General features: G+C 37.1%; 1 protein-coding gene across 12 annotated transcripts in view; it reads right to left on the reverse strand.

The window, feature by feature from the left end:
• Positions 1–21,247, reverse strand: part of LOC112640269 (phospholipid-transporting ATPase ABCA3-like) — a 136,267-nt gene that overhangs the window by 93,974 nt on the left and 21,046 nt on the right. For 11 of the 12 annotated variants that reach the window (XM_025416264.3, XM_025416267.3, XM_025416266.3 and 8 more), the window contains 3 exons: positions 19,662–19,921; positions 3,490–3,606; positions 3,031–3,148 (listed from right to left, as the gene is read on the reverse strand). In XM_025416264.3, the coding sequence (XP_025272049.3) occupies positions 3,031–3,148; positions 3,490–3,606; positions 19,662–19,921 (495 nt within the window). The remainder of the gene's footprint in view (positions 1–3,030; positions 3,149–3,489; positions 3,607–19,661; positions 19,922–21,247) is intronic. The other variant, XM_049111310.1, reaches the window with a different exon arrangement.

Below are 21,247 nucleotides of genomic sequence, written 5' to 3' on the forward strand. Positions count from 1 at the left end.
GGAGCTCCTAACGATGACGGTTAATGAGGTAGAAGAACAAGCGATTGACATAGAAGACAAGTTGATGGCAAAGGGAAAGGAGGAAAAAATGAGCGGGAAATATCAGAAACGGAGACAGAACATGAGAGACTCCTAACTCTGGGAAACGAACTAGGGGTGGTGGAAGGGGAGGACTGGGTGACGGGCACTGAGGGGGGCACTTGATGGGATGAGCACTGGGTGTTATTCTATATGTTGGCAAATTGAACACCAATAAAAAATAAATTTATAAAAAAATTAAAGGCTTAATGTAAAAAAAAAAAAAACAGACCAAGAACCATATGATCCTCTCAATAGATGCAGAGAAAGCAATTGACAAAATACAGCATCCAATCCTGATCAAAACTCTTCAGAGTGTAGGGTTAGAGAGAACATTCTTCATCATCTAAAAAGCCATCTACAAAAAGCCCACAGCAAATATCATTCTCAGTGGGTAAACACTGAGAGCCTTTCCCCTAAGATCATGAATATGACAGGGATGTCCACTCTCACCACTACTATTCAACATAGTACTAGAAGTCCTAGCTTGAGCAATCAGGCAGCAAAAAAGAAATAAAGGCATTCAAATTGGCAAAGGAGAAGTCAAACTCTCCCTCTTTGCAGATGACATGATACCGTACGTAGAAAACCCAAAAGCCTCCACCCCAAGATTGCTAGAACTCATACAGCAATTGAGCAGTGTGGCAGGATACAAAATCAATGCCCAGAAATCAGTGGCATTTCTATACACTAACAATGAGACTGAAGAAAGAGAAATTAAGGAGTCAATCCCATTTACAATTGCACCCAAAAGCATAAGATACCTAGGAATAAACCTAACCAAAGAGGTAAAGGATCTATACCCTAAAAACTATAGAACACTTCTGAAAGAAATTGAGGAAGACACAAAGAGATGGAAAAATATTCCATGCTTATGGATTGGAAGAATAAATATTGTGAAAATGTCAATGTTACCCAGGGCAATTTACACGTTTAATGCAATCCCTATCAAAATACCATGGACTTTCTTCACAGAGTTGGAACAAATAACCTTAAGATATGTGTGGAATCAGAAAAGACCCCGAATAGCCAGGGGAATATTGATAAAGACAACCAGAGCTGGGGGCATCCCAATGCCAGATTTCAAGTTGTACTACAAAGCTGTGATCAAGGCAGTGTGGTACTGGCACAAAACCAGACAGACACATAGATCAATGGAACAGAATAGAGAATCCAGAAGTGGGCCCTCAACTCTATGGTCAACTAATATTCGACAAAGCAGGGAAGACTATCCACTGGAAAAAAGATAGTCTCTTCAATAAATGGTGCTGGGAAAATTGGACAGCCACATGCAGAAGAATGAAACTGGACCATTCTTTTACATCATACACAAAGATAAACTCAAAATGGATGAAAGATCTAAATGTGAGACAAGAATCCATCAAAATCCTAGAGGAGAACACAGGCAACACCCTTTTTGAACTTGGCCACAACAACTCTTGCAAGATACATCCATAAAGGCAAGGGAAACAAAAGCAAAAATGAATTATTGGGACTTCATCAAGATAAAAAGCTTCTGCACAGCAAAAGAGACAGTCAACAAAACTCAAAGACAACCTACAGAATGGGAGAAGATATTTGCAAATGACCTATCAGATAAAGGGCTAGTATGCAAGATCCATAAAGAACTTATTAAACTCAACACCAAAGAAACAAACAATCCAATCATGAAATGGACAAAAGACATGAACAGAAATTTCACAGAGGAAGACATAGACATGGCCAACACGCACATGAGAAAATGCTCTGCATCACTTGCCATCAGGGAAATACAAATCAAAACCACAATGAGATACCACCTCACACCAGTGAGAAAGGGGAAAATTAACAAGACAGGAAACAACAAATGTTGGTGAGGATGTGGATAAAGGGGAACCCTGTTGCACTGTTGGTGGGAATGTGAACTGGTGCAGCCACTCTGGAATACTGTGTGGAGGTTCCTCAAAGAGGAAAAATAGAACTAAAAATAGTTCTAAAAACAGAACTGCCCTACAACCCAGCAATTGCACTGCTGGGGATTTACCCCAAAGATACAGATGCAATGAAATGCCAGGACACCTGCACCCCGATGTTTATAGCAGCAATATCCACAATAGCCAAACTGTGGAAGGAGCCTCGGTGTCCATTGAAAGATGAATGGATAAAGATGTGGTCTATGTATACAATGGAATATTACTCAGACATTAGAAATGACAAATACCTACCATTTGCTTCAACATGGATGGAACTGGAGGGTATTATGCTGAGTGAGTGAAATAAATCGGGGAAGGACAAACATTATATGGTATCATTCATTTGGGGAATATAAAAATTAGTGAAAGGAAATAAAGGGGAAAGGATAGAAATGAGTGAAAATATCAGTGAAGGTGACAAAACATGAGAGACACCTAATTCTGGGAAACGAACAAGGGCTAGTGGAAAGGGAGGTGGGCGGGGGGTTGGCATGACTGGGTGATGGGCACTGAGGGGGGCACTTAGCAGGGTGAGCACTGGGTGTTATGCTATATGTTGGCAAATTGAACTCCAATAAAAAAATTAACCCAAATGGATGAAACACCTAAATGTGAGACAGGAATCCATCAGAGTCCTAGAAGGAAACACAGGCGGCAACATCATTCAGCTCCTTCACAGCAACTTCTTGCTAAATTCGTCTCCAAAGGCAAGGGAAACAAAAGCAAAAGTGAACTACTGGAACTTCATTAGGATAAAAAGCTTTTGCACAGCAAAGGAAACAATCAACAAAATTAAAAGGAAACCTATGGAAGGGGAGAATATATTTGCAAATGAAATATCAGATAAAGGGCCAATATCCAAAATCTATAAAGAACTTCTCAAATCCAAAATCCAAAAAAATCCAGTTTAGAAATAGGCAGACTACATGAAAAGACATTTCTGCAAAGAAGACAATCTCCACTGAGTCACTAATTATCTTTCCAGGAGTTTTACACTCACCTTTATTGAAGAACGTGCTGACCATAAAGCTGAAGAATATTGTGGCGATGGCAAAACATAGTAAAAAGATGAAGATAAGAGATGGATCACTGTACTGGATGATTGGCGCAGGATCTATCTAACAAAACAAACAGGAAGCCAGTTAGCCACACTCTAAATGTCATCACAGCAAAACAAAAGAAGAGAAAGAAAACATCTTTAAATATTTTAATAGTACTAGTGAAACTAATGACAAACCTCAGGGATATGAGTAAACAATTCATTAATTACAAATAGTCCATACATCTAGACTTAAAGTTTATTTTGCTGAAAGACTAAGTAGCCCCTGTGTTTCCAGAGTGGAGTCAACAACAAGCAAGTGTTCACTTCCTGACAACCTTAATCCATTAAGTCCACACCATATATCTGTTTTCCTCTCAAAGTTTAGCTATAGCATACTACAGTGAATTAGACACTTGCCTTGACAAAGAAAATCATGCACATCAAAAGGATGATAACTGAATATAAAGAGAGGAATGTGAAGAAACAGGCAGCCCAGAGCATCCAATTATTTAGTCCTATCATGAGTAGGTACTCCTGTGAGAGAGTTAACACAAACCAAACATCATATAAAACAATATAATTATACAAAATTCATTTACAAAGATTATCTAATTTATTTCCACCACAACCAAAATTGGTTAAATAAGAAATATTATCATGTCTAATTTATAGAGGAGGAGATCAATGACTTGATTAAAATTATTCAGCTAGCATGTGGCAGTCTGTGATGCTTATAAGCCCAGAGATGACTCTCGCCAATAATTTACCTGATACTGTTCAGGCATGAAAAATGCTTAAATAAAACTATAAACTGCTTAGATTAATATCCCCTTTCTATTTATTATGCTTTCTTCAAGAGAGCATTAAAAATGAAAATATATTTTAATTCAATTACAAAAGATAGAAGCAAATACCAAAAATATGATAAAAATAAGGAAGGATATTTAGTTTTAGCAATAATCTTTATGGATTATATTCTTTAAAGAAATATTTGGTATTTCAAATGTTAACAAAAGAGCATTCAAAAAGTTTAGGTAACAATATAATGTAGAAGACCAGTAATAAGATTCAAATGGGTGGCATGAGTCTTCACAGGCTTTTAAAAATATTTCTATTGAGGTGCCTGGGTAGCTTAGTCAATTAAGCATCTGTCTTCAGCTCAGATCACGATCCCAGGGTCCTGGGATGGAGTCCCATGTCGGGCTTTCTGCTCAAAGCAGAGTGTACTTCTCCCTCTTGCTTTCCCTCTGTGCTCTCCCTCTCTCTCTCAAATAAATAAATAAAATCTTAAAAAAAGACATTAAAATATTTCTATTGAATTTTACTGTAACTTTAAGCTCTTTGAGATTAGGGGGCAAAGACTATATCTGCCTATTTGTATCTGCCTCGCCCATACAAAGAGTTTAACAAATGTTTGTTGAATGAATGAATGAATGAATGTTAGGATCTTTAGGACTTGCATAGTTTCCAAAGTTCTTAAAAATGGGCACAGGCCCACTTTATTATGCACAGGGGACAGAAATAGGGATAAATGGGCCCCTTTAAGTTTCCTAGCAATCAATGCTACAACCAGACTTTCTTAGTAAGTCTTATTAACCAATAAAAATGACAAAGTATATTTAACAAAAGAAATGCAAGACTTCTGGGGTGCCTGGGTGGCTCAGTCTGTTTGGTGACCAACTCTTAGTTTCAGCTCAAGTCATGATCTTGGGGTCCTAAGATCAAGCTCTGCATCCAGCTCTCCACTCAACGAGAAGTCTGCTTTAGGATTCTCTCTCTCTCTGCCTCTCCCTCTGCTCTCCCTCACTAAAATAAATAAATCTTTTTTAAAAAGTAGTGCAATACTCCTACACTGAAAACTAAAACACTGTTTTAGTGTTCTTTAGTGAAAGAAATTATAAGAAATATAACTGTAGGAAAGATACCCCATTTACAACCTGTTAATTCAACATACTATTGGAAGTCCTAGCCACAGCAATTGGGCAAGAAAAGAAATAATGGATGCAAGTCAGATTTATTTGCATATGATATGATATTATTCATAGAAAATTATAACAGTTCCAATAAAAAATTCTTAGAACTCATCAACAAATTCAGTAAAGTTGGAAGATACAAAATCAAAATACAAAAATGTATTGAATTTATATTCATTAATAAAGAACTATTAGAAAGAGAAATTTTAAAAAATCTTATTTACAAATGCATCAAAAAATAAGATACTTGGGAGTAAATTTAACCAAGGAAGTGAAAGACCTGTACACTGAAAACTGTAAGATAGATATTGAATAAAGAAATCAAAGACAACATGAATAGATATACACTGTACTTGTGGATTGGAAAAATTAATATTGACAAAATGTCCACACTACCCAAAGCAATAGACAGATTCAATGCAATTCCCATTAAATTCCAATGTTATTTTTCACAGAAATAGAACAAATAGTCCTAAAATTTGTAGGGAACCACAAAGGACCGCAAATAGGCAAAACCATCTTCAGAAAGAAGAAAAAGCTGGAGGAATTCCAATTCCTGATTTCAAACTATATTACAAAGCTATAGTAATCAAAACAGCACAGTACCATCATTAAAACAGACAATAGAGCAATGCAACAGAATAGAGAACACAGAGATAAACTGACACATTTATGGCCAATTCATTTATGACAACTCAAAAATATACAATGGGAAAAGGACAATTTCTTCCATAAATCATGGAAGGAAAAATGGATAGCTGTATATAAAAGAATGAAACCATACACACAAAAAAACACTCAAAATGGATTAAGGACTTTAATTTAAGACCTGAAATAAAACCAGGAGGAAACATAGGTGGTAAATGCTTTCAGATTGGTCTTGGTGATGATTTTATGGATCTAATTTCAAAAGCACAGGAAAAAAAAAAGAAAAAATAAACAAAGGGGATTATATCAAAACAAAAATCTCCAGAGCAAAGGAAACCATCAACACAATAAAAGTCCGAATGGGAGAAAATATTTGCAAATCATATATTTGGTAAGAGGTTAATATCCTACAACTCAATAGCAAATATCAATCTGTTTCAAAAATGGGCAAAGGAACTGAATAGACATTTTTCCAAAGACATGCTGATGGTCATCAGGTACATGAAAAGGGGCCCAACATAAGTTAGAATCAGAGAAATGCAAATCAAAACCACAATGAGATATCATTTCACACCTTTTAGAATGGCTGTTATCAAAAAGACAAGAAATAAAAAAATGTTGGTAAGGATGTGGAGAAAAGGGAACCCTTGTACACTGCTAATGGGAATGTAAATTGTAAATTGGTGCAGCCACTAAGGAAAAAAGTATAGAGGTTCCTCAAATAATTAAAAATTTAAATTACCATACAATCCAGCAATTCCAGTTATGGGTACCTATCTAAAGAGAACAGCATTAATTTGAAATGATATGTGTACCTATATATACACTACAGCATTATTCACAATAGTCAAGACATGGAAGCAACCTAAGTGTCCACTGATGGATGGATAGATAAAGCAGATGTGGCATATATGTATGTATGTGTGTGTACACACACACACACACACACACACACAAAAGAATACTATTCAGCCATAAAAATGTCATTTGCAACATCAGACCTTGAGGGCATTTTGCTAAATAAAATAACTCAGAGAAGGCAATTACTCTATGGTTTCAATTAAACGTGGAATACAAACAAACAAAACCTTCAAGCTCATAGATACAGAGAAGATTGGTGATTGCCAAAGGTGGAAAAGGGGGAATGGGCTAAATGGGTGAAGGGGCCCAAAAGGTACAAACTTTCCATTATAAGATTAAAAAGTCATGGTGACTTAATGGACAGCATAATGACTATAGTTAATAATGCTACACTGCATATCTGAAAGTTGCTTAGAGAGTAGATCTTAAAAGTCCTCATCACAAGAAAAAAAATTATTTTGTAACTATAGTTTGACCGATGTTAACTAGACTTATGGTGATCATTTCACAATGTATACAAATATTGAATCATGTTACACACCTGAAACTAATAAATAAAATGTTACATGTCAGTTATACTCCAATAAAAAGTCAATGAAATCACAAGTGAATTATATGAAAATATCAACAAAATTGACAAGTTTTTGGCTAGACTGACTAAAAAAATGAGAGAAGACTCAAATTACTAAAACCAAAACACTACTTCTGGTTTTGCAGAAATAAAAATAATCTATTAAAGCATACTATGAGCAACTGTATGCCAAAAAAATGAGATAGCCTATACAAAATGGACAAATTCCTAGAAACACAGTCTCCCAAGACTGAATCTTGAAGAAAGAAAATCTGAAGAGCTCACTAATCAAAAACTTCCAACAAAGAACATTCCTGGACCAGAAGGCTGTACTGGTGAATTCTATCAAATATTTCAAAGAGGCAGCTGGGTGGTTCAGTCAGTTAAGCATCCAACTCCTGGTTTTGGCTCAGGTCATAATCTTAGGGTTGTGAGATTGAGCTACTAAGTCAGGCTTTACACTGGGCATGTAGCATGCTTAATATTCTCTCTCCCTCCCTTCTACCACTCCCCGCCCCACCCCTCTCTTCTCCCTTTCTTGTGTGCATGTATGTATGCAAAAAATAAAGCAAAATAAAACCCAAATTTTTCAAAAAGAATAAACAATAATCCTTTCTCAAACTCTTCCAAAAACTTGAAGAGGAGGGAACTCATAAGTCCAGGAGTCAGATACACAAGAAAATAAACTACAGACCATTATCCTTTATGAATACTGACTCAAAAATTTTCAACAAAATAGTACCAAACCAAATTCAGCAGCATATTGAAAGAATTATATATCATGATCACATATGACCTATTCTTGGAATGCAAGGAGGGTTTAACATACAAAATTAATCAATATAGTACACCACATTCAGAGAAAACACATGATCATCTCGATTGATGCAGAAATTCAAAACTGATAAAACAGTCAACAAACTAGAAATAGACGGGCATTTCTTCAACTAACAGAGGTCATTTATTATTTATTTATTGAAGATTTTTAATTTATTTATTCATGAGAGACACAGAGACAGAGAGAGAGGCAGAGACACAGGCAAAGGGAGAAGCAGGCCCCATGCAGGGAGCCCGAGGTGGGACTCGATCCCGGGTCTCCAGGATCATGCCCCAGGCCAAAGACGGCACTAAACCACTGAGCCACTAGGGCTGCCCAACAGAGGTCATTTAAAAAAATAACAGTTAACATCATACTCTTTTTACCTAAGATCAAGGGAAAAGCAAGGATGCTAGCTTTTACTGCTTCTATTCAACATAGTATTAGAAATTCTAACCAGAGCAATTAGGAAAAAAATATATTAAAGGCATCCAAATTGGAAAGGAAGAAGTAAAAGTATCTCTGTTTGCAGTATGAGACAATCTTACATGCAAACCAGATTCCATGCCTAAAAATGTCAGTATTAATAAGTGACTCATCAAAGTAGGAGAATACAAAGTCAACACACAAAAATCGGTTGAACTTCTATACCAATGAGCAATCTAAAATGGAAATTAGGAAAACAATTCCATTACAATAGCATCAAAAAGAATAAAATACTTAGGAATAAACTTAGCCGAGGAGGAGAAAGATTTATACAATTAAAACAATGAAGAGTAAAAGATTTCTACATTTTTGAGGCCAATACACTTCCAGAAAATAAGAAAATATTAGAAAATTAGATAAAATTAGGGAAAAAATGGTGAAATAAAGAGCAAACAGAAATTTCATACATTGCTAATGGAAGTGGAAATTGTTAAAACTTTATTGGCAAACTTTGGGACTATAAAGTTAAATATGCATACTCTAACATTCAGGAAAAAATGTATGATATATTAATAGAAGCATTATTTATAATACCCAAACTCCAAACACTAAAGGAGAATAGGTAAATTGTGACAGTTATACTATGGAATCTTAAACTGAGTTATACTTATGTAACTCAATGAATATAAATGAACTACAGGTACAAATTCACCTGAGAGAATGACACAGACACAACATAATACAGCACCATGATTCCATTTATCAAGTACAGGATAGACAGAACTAAGTCATAATATTATAAATCAGGTTAGTGTATACTTTGGGGGAAATGTTTTGAGGGGAACACAACAGACTTCTAGAGTGTTGGCATGGTTTTATTTCTTATGGGGTCATGATAAAATGGGCATACTATATGATAACCCATTCAACTCTACTACAATCGTCTGAATGTCAGTGTCTCCTCAAAATTCCTAAATTGAAAACCTAGTTCCCAATGTGATAGCACTTTGAGGTGGGGCACCTGAGAGATAATTAGGTGATGAGGACTGAGCCCTCATGAATCGGATTAGTGCCCTCATAAAGGAGACCCCAGAGAGCTCGCATTCCTTTTGTCAAATGAGGAGACGGTGATGCAGTGCCATCTATGAATCACAGAGTGGATTCTTCATCAGACATTTTGAATCTGCTGGCACCTTGATCTTAGATTTTCCAGATTCCAGAACTAAAAGAAATAAATTTTTATGGTTTATAAGCCATATATATTTTGATATTTTTGTTGGAGTAGCCTGAATGGATTAAAACACATACACTCATGACTTGTACTCTTTTCTGTGTATATGTAGCTATACTTCAATGAAATTTTTTTGAAAAATGAAATATAAATATTTTAAGTCATAACATGACATTTCTATATCATCTTCTGGGGACTCAAAGGAAGGAAGTGTTAAATTATAATAGAGAATTAAAGAGAGATAATCAATAAGGAGATGGCAGCTATAACACCTGAGACAAGTAAGTTAACTGTGTTTCACCAATCAGAAAACAGAGAGGAAAGCATTACAGTCAGAGGAAACATAAACATAAAGGAAGTTTCAAAAAAGGCCATTCGTTTTGGCTGGGAGGAAAGGTATTATGTTTTCTTGTTCTCAGTGAAAAACAATTCTGGAAGGGACTATAAGAGGTCATTTAAAATTTTTTTTTTCAGCAATCAGAAATTGGTTTAAAAAATCACAATTTTTTTTAGATTCTACATATAAGTGAAATCATATGGTAACTGTCTTTTCTCTGACTTATATCACTGAGCATAATACCCTTTGTGTCTATCCATGCTGTCACAAATGGAAAGATCTCACTTTTTTATGGCTGAGTAATATTCCATTGTATCTATATACAGCATCTTCTTTATTCATTCTTCTATAGCTGGACAACAAACAAATGAACAAAAACAAAGACACCCATAAATACAGAGAACTGATGATTGCCAGAGAGGAGAGTGGAAGGATGAGAAAATGGGTGAAGAGGAGTTGCTGGGAGGTACAGGTTTCCAGTTATCACATGAGTAAGTAAGGGGAAAGACAGGTACAGCATAGGGAATATAGTCGATGGTACTGTAATAGCATTTCATGGTGACAGATGGTAGTCACACTTGTTCTGGGCAGATGTAAATCTGCCCAATCACTATGCTGTACAGCTGAAACTAATAGAACCCTGTGTATCAACAATACTGCCATAAAGGGAGATTAATTCAGGAAAGATGGTGGAGGAGTAGGGTCCTCACCTCACCTGGCCCCACCAACTTACCTAGATAACTTTCAAACAATCTTGAAAACCTATGAATTCGACCTGAGATTTAAAGAAAGAATAGCCAGAAAGCTACAGAGAGAAGAGTTTTCACTTCTAACAAGGTAGGAAGATGGGAAAAAATGAAATAAAAATGAATCAAGTTGGGGAGGGGCACCGCGAGGAGCCCAGCTAAGGCCAGGTGGCGAGAGCCTCCAGGACAGGAAACCCCAGCCCCGGAGAAGCAAGAACTTTTAAAACTCTGCACTGGATTCTTCCCGGACAGAAAAGTGCTCAGCAGGGAAACTGGGCAGAATTGCAGGAGGGGCAGTGGAGCCTCCAGTCTCCTGGAGTCACTAATAGAGGAAGTGCACCAGGGGAAAGCGCACCACGAACCGAGGGCTGACCTTGGTAAAGGTCTGCCATGAGCACTCGGCACCGGGGAGAAGCCAGTCGGTTAGGCGGGCAGCTCTGGACAGAGGTGTCTCGGCAGCCGCAACCCCGGAAGCGTGATTCCAGCACCGCAGAGCCCTGGATCCCAGGGCGCCAAGCCAGCGGACACAGCCCATGATCCTGCACTCCCCCCAGGACAGGCGGAGATGGGGAGGGCACGAGACAGCGAGGACTCTCCTGCTGCTGGGCGCCCCCGAGCTGTGCAGATCAGAGCCCCCCTGCCGGCCCGGGAGCATCTAGGCCATTGCGGACTGGGAGACTGCGTTAGTTACTGTGGGAAGCTGACTCCAGAGCTGGAGACCTGGCCGCCACCATTGTGGTTGCTCCTCCTTGTTTCACCCTCTGCCTGGGAGAGATGGGACCGCCAGGGAGCAGGGGCCTCCAAGGTAAACAGCTCCCACTGAGCCCAGCACCCAGCGGGGGTGGGGCATCTCCGCCAAGTACACAAACCTGAGAATCAGCACGGCAGACCCTCCCCGAGAAGACCAGCTGGAAGAACAGGGGAAGAGCATATCCTTGACCAAGCAGCACTGGAAAGCTCCAGAGGAAGTCAGGGATTTACAGTATATAGAACCAAAGGATACCCCTCCATTTTTTTCCTTTTACCAGTACAATTAATTTTTATATCAGACTATAAATTTCCAACATTTTTTCTCTTTTCCCACCCTAACTACAATCTTTTACCACTCTTAATTTTTAAGTTGCTTCCTTTTTGACTTTCATATTTCTATAATTACATGTCTTAGATAGATTTTTTACTTCAGGATTCCCTTCAACATACTCAACTTATTTTTGGGAGATATACATGTTTTTGTTTTGTTTTGTTTTGTGTTCTTTGTTTTCTCTGCCTCATTTTGTTCTACAATGGCAGAAGTTAATACCTTCTAAAACATGACCAGCATGCACCCAGAACCAAGTGGTATACCATGCTGGTTCACTCTGTGAGATTATATTCTCTCTTCATTCCCAGTCTGCCCCTGTTTTATCTCATTTATGTTTTTGTGGACAATGCTGGGGCTCTCTACAAGTATTTCTTGTTTATATAAATTTGGGACTGGTCATCTTCTAACATACAGAACTTAATATACTCAGAACCAAGAGGATCGCATTCTAGGATCCTCAGGTAGACTACATTCTCCCTCCACTACAACTTCGTCACCACCACTATCTCCGAGTCCCCCTCCTTTTTTTGTTTTCTTCTCCTTTCTTTTTTCTTTTTTTCCTCTTTACTTTTGCTTTTTCTCTCTTTTTCTTCTTCTTCTTTGGGATTCTTGGGCTTTTATTTTTTACTACATTGTTTTAAAATTTGTTTTTCTCTTTAGTGGTCCTCTTGTTTAATTTCGTTCTGATCTTTCTTTTCAATTGCAGGTCTCTGACCTCATCACAATCATCGGGGGTGAAATTTACCTAGGTCGTGTTTGATATTCTTGACTCAACCACTCACACAGGCACTCTACACTGAGCAAAATGACTAAAAGGAGGAACTCACCCCCCCCCCAAAAAAAGAATAAGAAACAGTACTCTCTGCCACAGATTTACAGAATTTGGATTACAATTCGATGACAGAAAGCCAATTCAGAAGCAAAATTTTAAGCTACTGGTGGCTCTGGAAAAAAGTTAAAGGATTCAAGAGACTTCATGACTGCAGAATTTAGACCTAATAGGCTAAAATTAAAAATCAATTAAATGAGATGCAATCCAAACTAGAGATCCTAAACAAAAGGGTTAATTGGGTGGAAGAAAAGTGAGTGACACAGAAGACAAGTTGATGGAAACCAAGGAAGCAGAGGAAAAAAGAGAAAAACAATTAAAAGACCATGAGGAAATGTTAAAGGAAATAAATGATAGCCTCAGAGGAAGCATCTACATATAATTGGGGTTCCAGAAATCACCATGAGGGCCAGAGGGCCAGAAAGCATATTTGAACAAATCATAGCTGAGAACTTCCCTAATTTGGGAAAGGAAACAGGCATTCAAATCCAGGAGATAGAGAGGACCCCCCCATAATCAATAAAAACCATTCAACACCTCGACATTTAATAGTGAAGCTTGCAAAATCCAAAGATAAAGAAAAAATCCTTAAAGCAATGAGAGACAAGAGATCCCTAACTTATATGGAAAGAAGTATTAGGTTAACAGCAGACCTCTCCACAGAGACCTGGCAGGCCAAAAAGGTCTGGCAGGATATATTCAGGGTCCTAAATTAGAAGAATATGCAGCCAAGAATATTCTATCCACCAAGGCTCTCATTCAGAATAGAAGGAGAGATAAGGAGCTTCCAGATAGGCAGAAACTGAAAGAATATGTGACCACCAAACCAGCTCTGCAAGAAATATTAAGGGACCCTGTAAAAGAAAAAGGAGGCCCAAAGAAATAATCCACAAAAACAAGGACTGAATAGGTAATACAATGACAGTAAATTCATTATCTTTCAATAGTTACTCTGAACGTGAATGGGCTAAGTGATCCCATCAAAAGATTAAGGGTATTGGACTGGATTAAAAAGCAAGACCCATCTATTTTCTGTCTATAAGAGACTCATTTTAGACATAAGGACATCTACAGCCTGAAAATGAAAGATTGGAGAACCATTTACCATTCAAATCGTCCTCAAAGGAAGCTGAGGTAGCAATCCTCATATCAGATAAATTAAAGTTTATCCTAAAGACTGTAGTAAGAAATGAAAAGGAACACTATATCATATTTAAAGGGTCTATCCAACAAGAGAACCTAACAATCATGATATTTATGCCCCTAATGTGGGAGCTGCCAAGTATATCAATAACCACAGTAAAGACATATTTAGATAATAAAACACTAATAGTAGACTTCAACACGTCACTTTCTGCAAATGACAGATCTTCTAAACACAACATCTCCAAAGAAACAAGGGCCTTAAATGATACACTGGACACACATACATCACAGATGTATACAGAACTTTGCATCAAAACACAACTGAATACACATTCTTCTCAAGTTCACATGGAACTTTCTCCAGAATACACCACATACTGGGTCACAAATCAGGTCTTAACCAATACCAAAAGATTGGGATTGTTCCCTGCATATTTTCAGACCATAATGCTTTGAAACTAGAACTCAATCACAAGAAATTTGGAAGAAACTCAAACAGGTGGAGGTTAAAGAGCATCCTACTAAAAGATGAATGGGTCAGCCAGGGAATTAGAGAAGAATTAAAAAGATTCATGAAAACTAATGAGAATGAAGATACAACCGTTCAAAATCTTTGGGATACAGCAAACACAGTCCTAAGAAGGAAATACATCACAATACAAGCATCCCTCAAAAAATTGGGAAAAAACCTCAAATACACAAGCTAACCTCACACCTAAAGGAACTGGAGAAAGAACAGCAAGTAAAACCTACACCAAGCAGAAGAATAGAGTTAATAAAGATTCGAGCAGAACTCAATGAAATAGAGACCAGAAGAACTGTAGAACATCAGCCATTAGAAACGACAAATACCCACCATTTGCTTCAACGTGGATGGAACTGGAGGGTATTATGCTGAGTGAAATAAGTCAATTGGAGAAGGACAAACAGTGTATGTTCTCATTCATTTGGGGAATATAAATAATAGTGAAAGGGAATATAAGGGAAGGGAGAAGAAATGTGTGGGAAATATCAGAAAGGGAGACAGAACATAAAGACTCCTAACTCTGGGAAACGAACTAGGGGTGGTGGAAGGGGAGGAGGGCGGGGGATGGGGGTGAGTGGGTGACGGGCACTGAGGGGGACACTTGACGGGATGAGCACTGGGTGTTATTCTGTATGTTGGTAAATTGAACACCAATAAAAAATTATTTTATTAAAAAAAACTGAGAGTTGGTTCTTTGAAAGAATTGATAGATAAACCATTAGCCAGCCCTTTTAAAAACAAAAAACACTCGAATTAATAAAATCATGAATGAAAGAGGTAATATTACAACCAATACCAAGGAAATACAAACAAGTTAAAAAATATATATTATGAGCAGATATACAGCAATAACTTAGGGAATCTAGAAGAAATGGACACATTTTTAGAAAACCGCAAGCTACCAAAAGTGGAACAGGAAGAATTAAAAAACCTCAATGGGCTAATAACCAGGGAGGAAATTGAAGCAGTCATCAAAAACCTCCCAAGACACAAAAGTCCAGGGCCAGAAGGCTTCCCAGGGGAATTCTATCAAATGTTTAAAGAAGAAACTGAAGTAAGTCAGTCAGAGAAGGACAAACATTATATGTTCTCATTCATTTGGGGAATATAAATAATAGTGAAAGGGAATATAAGGGAAGGGAGAAGAAATGTGTGGGAAATATCAGAAAGGGAGACAGAACGTAAAGACTGCTAACTCTGGGAAACGAACTAGGGGTGGTAGAAGGGGAGGAGGGCGGGGGGTGGGAGTGAATGGGTGACAGGCACTGGGGGTTATTCTGTCTGTTAGTAAATTGAACACCAATAAAAAATAAATTAAAAAAAAAAGAAAAACAATACCTATTCTACTAAAGATGTTCCGAAGGATAGAAGGGGATGGAATACTTCCAAACTCATTTTATGAGACAAAGACCCCACCAAAAAGGAGAATTAAATACCAATATCCCTGATGAACACAGATACAAAATTCTCAACAAGATACTAGGCAACAGGATCCAACAGTACATTAAGAAGATTATTCACCATGATCAACTGGGATTTATCCCCAGGATCCAAGAGTAGTTAAACACTCCTAAAACAAAGTGATAGATCACATCAACAAGAGAAAAAACAAGAAGTATATGATCCTCTCAATAGATGCAGAGAAAGTAATTGACAAAATATAGCATCTATTCCTGATCAAAACTCTTCAGAGTGTAGGGATAGAGGGAATATTCCTCAGCATCTTAAGAACCATCTACAAAAAGCCCACAGTAAATATCATTCTCAATGGGGAAACACTGGGAGCCTTTCCCCTAAGATCAGGAACATGACAGGGATGTCCACTCTCACCACTGCTATTCAACATAGTACTAGAAGTCCTAGCCTCAACAATCAGGCAACAAAAAGAAATAAAAGGCATTCAAATTGGCAAAGAAGAAGTCAAACTCTCCCTCTTCGCAGATGACATGATACTGTACATAGAAAACCCAAAAGTCTCCACCCCAAGATTGCTAGAACTCATACAGCAATTCAGCAATGTGGCAGGATACAAAATCAATGCCCAGAAATCAGTGGCATTTCTATACACTAACAATGAGACTGGAGAAAGAGAAATTAAGGAGTCAATCCCATTTACAATTGCACCCAAAAGCATAAGATACCTAGGAATAAACCTAACCAAAGAGGTAAAAAAAAACCCCTAAAAACTACAGAACACTTCTGAAAGAAACTGAGGAAGACATAAAGAGATGGGAAAATAGCCCATGCTCATGGATTGGAAGAATTAGTATTGTGAAAATGTGTATGCTACCCAGGGCAATTTACACGTTCAATGCAATCCTTATCAAAATACCATGGACTTTCTTCAGAGAGTTGGAACAGATAATCTTAAGATTAGTGTGGAATCAGAATAACCAGGAGAATATTGAAAAAGAAAACCATAGCTGGGGCCATAACAATGCCGGGTTTCAAGTTGTACTACAGAGCTGTGATCATCAAGATAGTGTGGTACTGGCACAAAAACAGACACATAGATCAATGGAACAGAATAGAGAATCCAGAAATGGACCCTCAACTCTATAGTCAACTAATATTTGACAAAGCAGGAAAGACTATCCACTGGAAAAAGGACAGTCTCTTCAATAAATGGTGCTGGGAAAACTGGACAGCCACATGCAGAAGAATGAAACTGGATCATTATCTTACACCATACACAAAGATAAACTCAAAATGGATGAAAGATCTAAATGTGAGACAAGATTCCATCAAAATCCTAGAGGAGAACACAGGCAACACCTTTTTTGAACTTAGCCACAGTAATTTCTCGCAAGATACATATATGAAAGCAAGGGAAACAAAAGCAAAAATGAATTATTGGGACTTAATCAAGGTAAAAAGCTTCTGCGCAGCAAAAGAAACAGTCAAGAAAACTAAAAGACAACCTACAGAATGGGATAAGATATTTGCAAATGACATTAGAAAAAGGGCTAATATCCAAGATATATAAAGAACTTATCAAACTCAACAGCAAAGAGACAAACAATCCAATCATGAAATGGGTGAAAGACATGAACAGAAATTTCACCAAAGAAGTCCTACACATGGCCAACAAGCACATGAGAAGATGCTCTCATCACTTGCCATCAGGGAAATAGAAATCAAAACCTCAATGAGATACCACCTCACACCAGTGAGAATGGTGAAAATTAACAAGACTGGAAGCAACAAATGTTGGAGAGGATGTGGAGAAAGGGGAACCCTCCCGCACTGTTGGTGGGAACGTGAACTGGTGCAGCCACTCTGGAATACTCTGTGGAGGTTCATCAAAGAGTTAAAAATAGAGCTACCTTACAACCCAGCAATTGCACTGCTGGGGATTTACCCCAAAGATACAGATGCAGTGAAACAGCAGAACACCCACACCCCAATGTTTATAGCAGCAATGTTCACAATAGTCAAACTGTGGAAGAAGCCTCGGTGTCCATCAATAGATGAATGGGTAAAGGAGATGTGGTATATGTATATAATGAATATTACTCCCCCATTAGAAATTATGAATATCCACCATTTGCTTTGATGTGGATGGAACTGGAGGGTATTATGCTGAGTAAGTAAGTCAATCAGAGACGGAAAACCATTATATGGTTTCATTCATATGGGGACTATAAAAAATAGTGAAAGGGATTATAGGGGAAAGGAGAGAAAATGAGTGGGAAATATCAGAGAGGGTGACAGAACATGAGTGCCTCCTTAACTCAGAACGAACAAGGGATAGTGGAAGGTGAGGTGGGCAGGGGGATGGGGTGACTGGGTGACAGGCACCGAGGGGGCCACTTAACGGAATGAACATTGGGAGTTACACTATATGTTGGAAATCAAACTCCAATAAAAAATATATCCCAAAAAACAATACTGCCATAAAAAAACTTCTTAAATCACGGAATCACAAAATCTTGGAATTGATTTGTATCCAAATTCATCTAGACATAATTTCACAGGATTATTTCTTTGTAGCTCTCTTTATTCCAGAGATGTTTGAGGGCAACTGGCATTTAAATTATCTTTATAAACAACAATGATAACAAGGTGAAGAGTAGGTAGGGGCCAAATATAAGAAAATGTATATGCTTAAGTGGATTTTATTCAGCAGAGAGCAAAGATACATTCATCCTTAAATTTTGTTTATAGTCATTTGTGTTACAGGACAATTACTCTAGCAACAATGTGCAAGGTTAATTCAGAGGACAGCTGAGGGGTGGTGAGACTTGTGACAAGAGCCTTGAGTGAGAAGAGGTGGATGGTAAGAAACAACGTAGGACTGATCTGTGAAGTGGTGTGGTCACTAAGAAAGGGAAGAGAGAAAATGACATGATTCACGATGACACGAGGAAACTAGTGAAATGGAGAGATGGCTGATGTTAACAGCCACATCTAATAGCTATTGAGGGATTACTAGGTGCCTGGAAATGTACCAAACATTCAACATGTTTTCCTCCTTGACACTTCACAATCTCAGGCCTAGGTGCTTTGATAGTGATGATTTTTTACATAATACCTAGCTTAATATCATGACCACCTTGCAAATTAGTAATTGTACTCAACTTATATCTGACAAAAAAAGCTAGAAAAGTTATACGACATTTCAAAGTCAACAAATAATAGACGTAGAATTCAAATCTATGATTTATAAAGTTCCTGAAACAAATTAAGCAATAAATCAATTATATATAAGTATATAAATCATCTCTCCCTCTCTATATATTTAATATATTATATATTAATTATAAATATGTAATATATATTTAACATATATATAACATTAATAATTGGTTAAATGACTATATTTTGAACTGCAAAGAGTCTGGCCATAAAACAACTTGGTCTCTACCCAGACACGGAAATTCTGAAGGGGACTATAAGACGACATTTAGAGAAAAAAAAATCAGAAATTAGAAAAACTAATCACAGAATTACAGAATCTTTTTTTTATTTTTTTATTTTTTATTTTTATAATAAATTTATTTTTTATTGGTGTTCAATTTACCAACATACAGAATAACACCCAGTGCTCAATCTTGAAATTTACTTGTATCTAAATTCATCAAGACAATTCCACAAGCCCAGTGGATTACTTTTTTTGCAACTCACCTGTTTCAGAGAGATTTTAGAGCATTTGGCATTTAAATTCTATTTGTAATAATCTTGTAATCTTCTAGAGATAAACTGAAGAATTTCAATAAAAACAAAATTTGAGAAAACTCCCAAAAGAAATAAGTGCTTACTTTCTGACTGCTAGTGAAACATAACCATCTACCAGCGCTGAGAGTGTAAAAATAATCCAAGTCTCCACAAAAATTTATGCTACAGACCCAACTTTTTCTACAGAAGTTCTATTTACCGCAAGAAAAGTAGAGTTACCTTCAATCTGTTTTCCTTTTCCCACACAATAGCCTGAGTGAGGGTAAGATGATTCATAGAGAAGATAAATAAGATTACTAAAGGGATGAAAATACCAAAAAAGGTAAAGAAGTAATCATGAGAATATGCTGGATATGGAAATCTCTGAACAAAGACAGTGACGTCTTGAAATAGCTTTCGTGTAGCCGTGTGGTTATAGTATTTCATGATGGCCCGATCCAAGGCATGCTGCATAACCAGGAACCCTTCAGTGATATACCCTAAACGAGAAAACAAGGATTGCTAAGTACAACAGAACAAGAAATAGCTGAACTGAACAAAGAGAAAGGTAATTAAAGTATATCAAAAACAAACAACAAAGTTAATTCTTGTAAAGAGGCCCTTGTTATAAGCTAAATTTCACAGAGCAGCTGTTATGTTTCCCAATGCAAATACATAATAAATACTTTTTTATTATTCAAAAAAATTTTTACCTGAGTATAGTTGACACACAATGTCACATTAGTTTCAGGTGTACAATGTAGTGATTCAACATGTTTACACCTTATGCCATGCTTACCACAAGTGTAGATACCATTTGTCACCATACAATGCTATTACAATACAATTGACTATATTCCTTATGCTGTGCCTTTTATTCCCATGACGTATTTATTCCTTAACTGGAAGCCTGTATCTCCCATTCCCCTTCACCCACTCTGCCCATCCCCTCCTCCTCTCTGGCAATCATCAGTTTTTCTCTGTATTTACAGGTCTGATTCTGCTTTTTATTTATTCATTTATGTTTTTTTTAGATTCTTTTTAAAAGGATCCTAATTCCCAGCTTCTTAGAAAGTAAAATATTGTATGAAATTACAGAGCTGCTTTCTGCAATTGAATAAACTATTGCATAGGTAAAGACTTTAATTTGGTACCTCTGACATTTGAAAACTTAAGTGAAGTTCATACCGAGTTATATGAGCTGATGTCCACTAAAGCAGAACTGCTCAATGTGGTCCTTGGATCTGTGGCATTATGTAAATAGTTTCTGTTACATACGTTTAGTATAAAAATGAGCAAACACCTAAAAATTTTTATCAAAGTCTGGCATTGCCATGTCATTTAAAAACAATTTTCTACTCATCTATATAAGTTTTTTATTGATTTTGAATGGAATCTGTATTACATTTTCTCCCCTCGGGATCTTGGCTTACTGTTCAATAGGGTCTTTCACATAAGCAGAAATATTTACTTTTGGGATCCCTGGGTGGCTCAGGGGCTTAGCGCCTGCCTTTGGCCCAGGGTGTGATCTTGGAGTCCCAGGATCGAGTCCCACATCAGGAGCCTGCATCTCCCTCTGCCTGTGACTCCACCCCCCTCTCTCTCCCTCTCTGTCTCATGAATAAATAAAATCTTATTTTTTAAAGAAATATTTACTTTTAATGAAGTTCAATTTGTCTGTTTCTTACTTTTATAGCAATACTTTTTCTGTCTTAATGAATCACTACTGGCCCCAAATTCATGAAGATATTCTCATAAATTTTGTTGTGGAAGCATTTTTTACATTTAGGCTTATGATCATTTTGTTAATTAACTTTGTTAATTAA

Source organism: Canis lupus, chromosome 6 (assembly GCF_003254725.2).
Source record: "Canis lupus dingo isolate Sandy chromosome 6, ASM325472v2, whole genome shotgun sequence".
Lineage (NCBI taxonomy): Eukaryota > Metazoa > Chordata > Mammalia > Carnivora > Canidae > Canis > Canis lupus.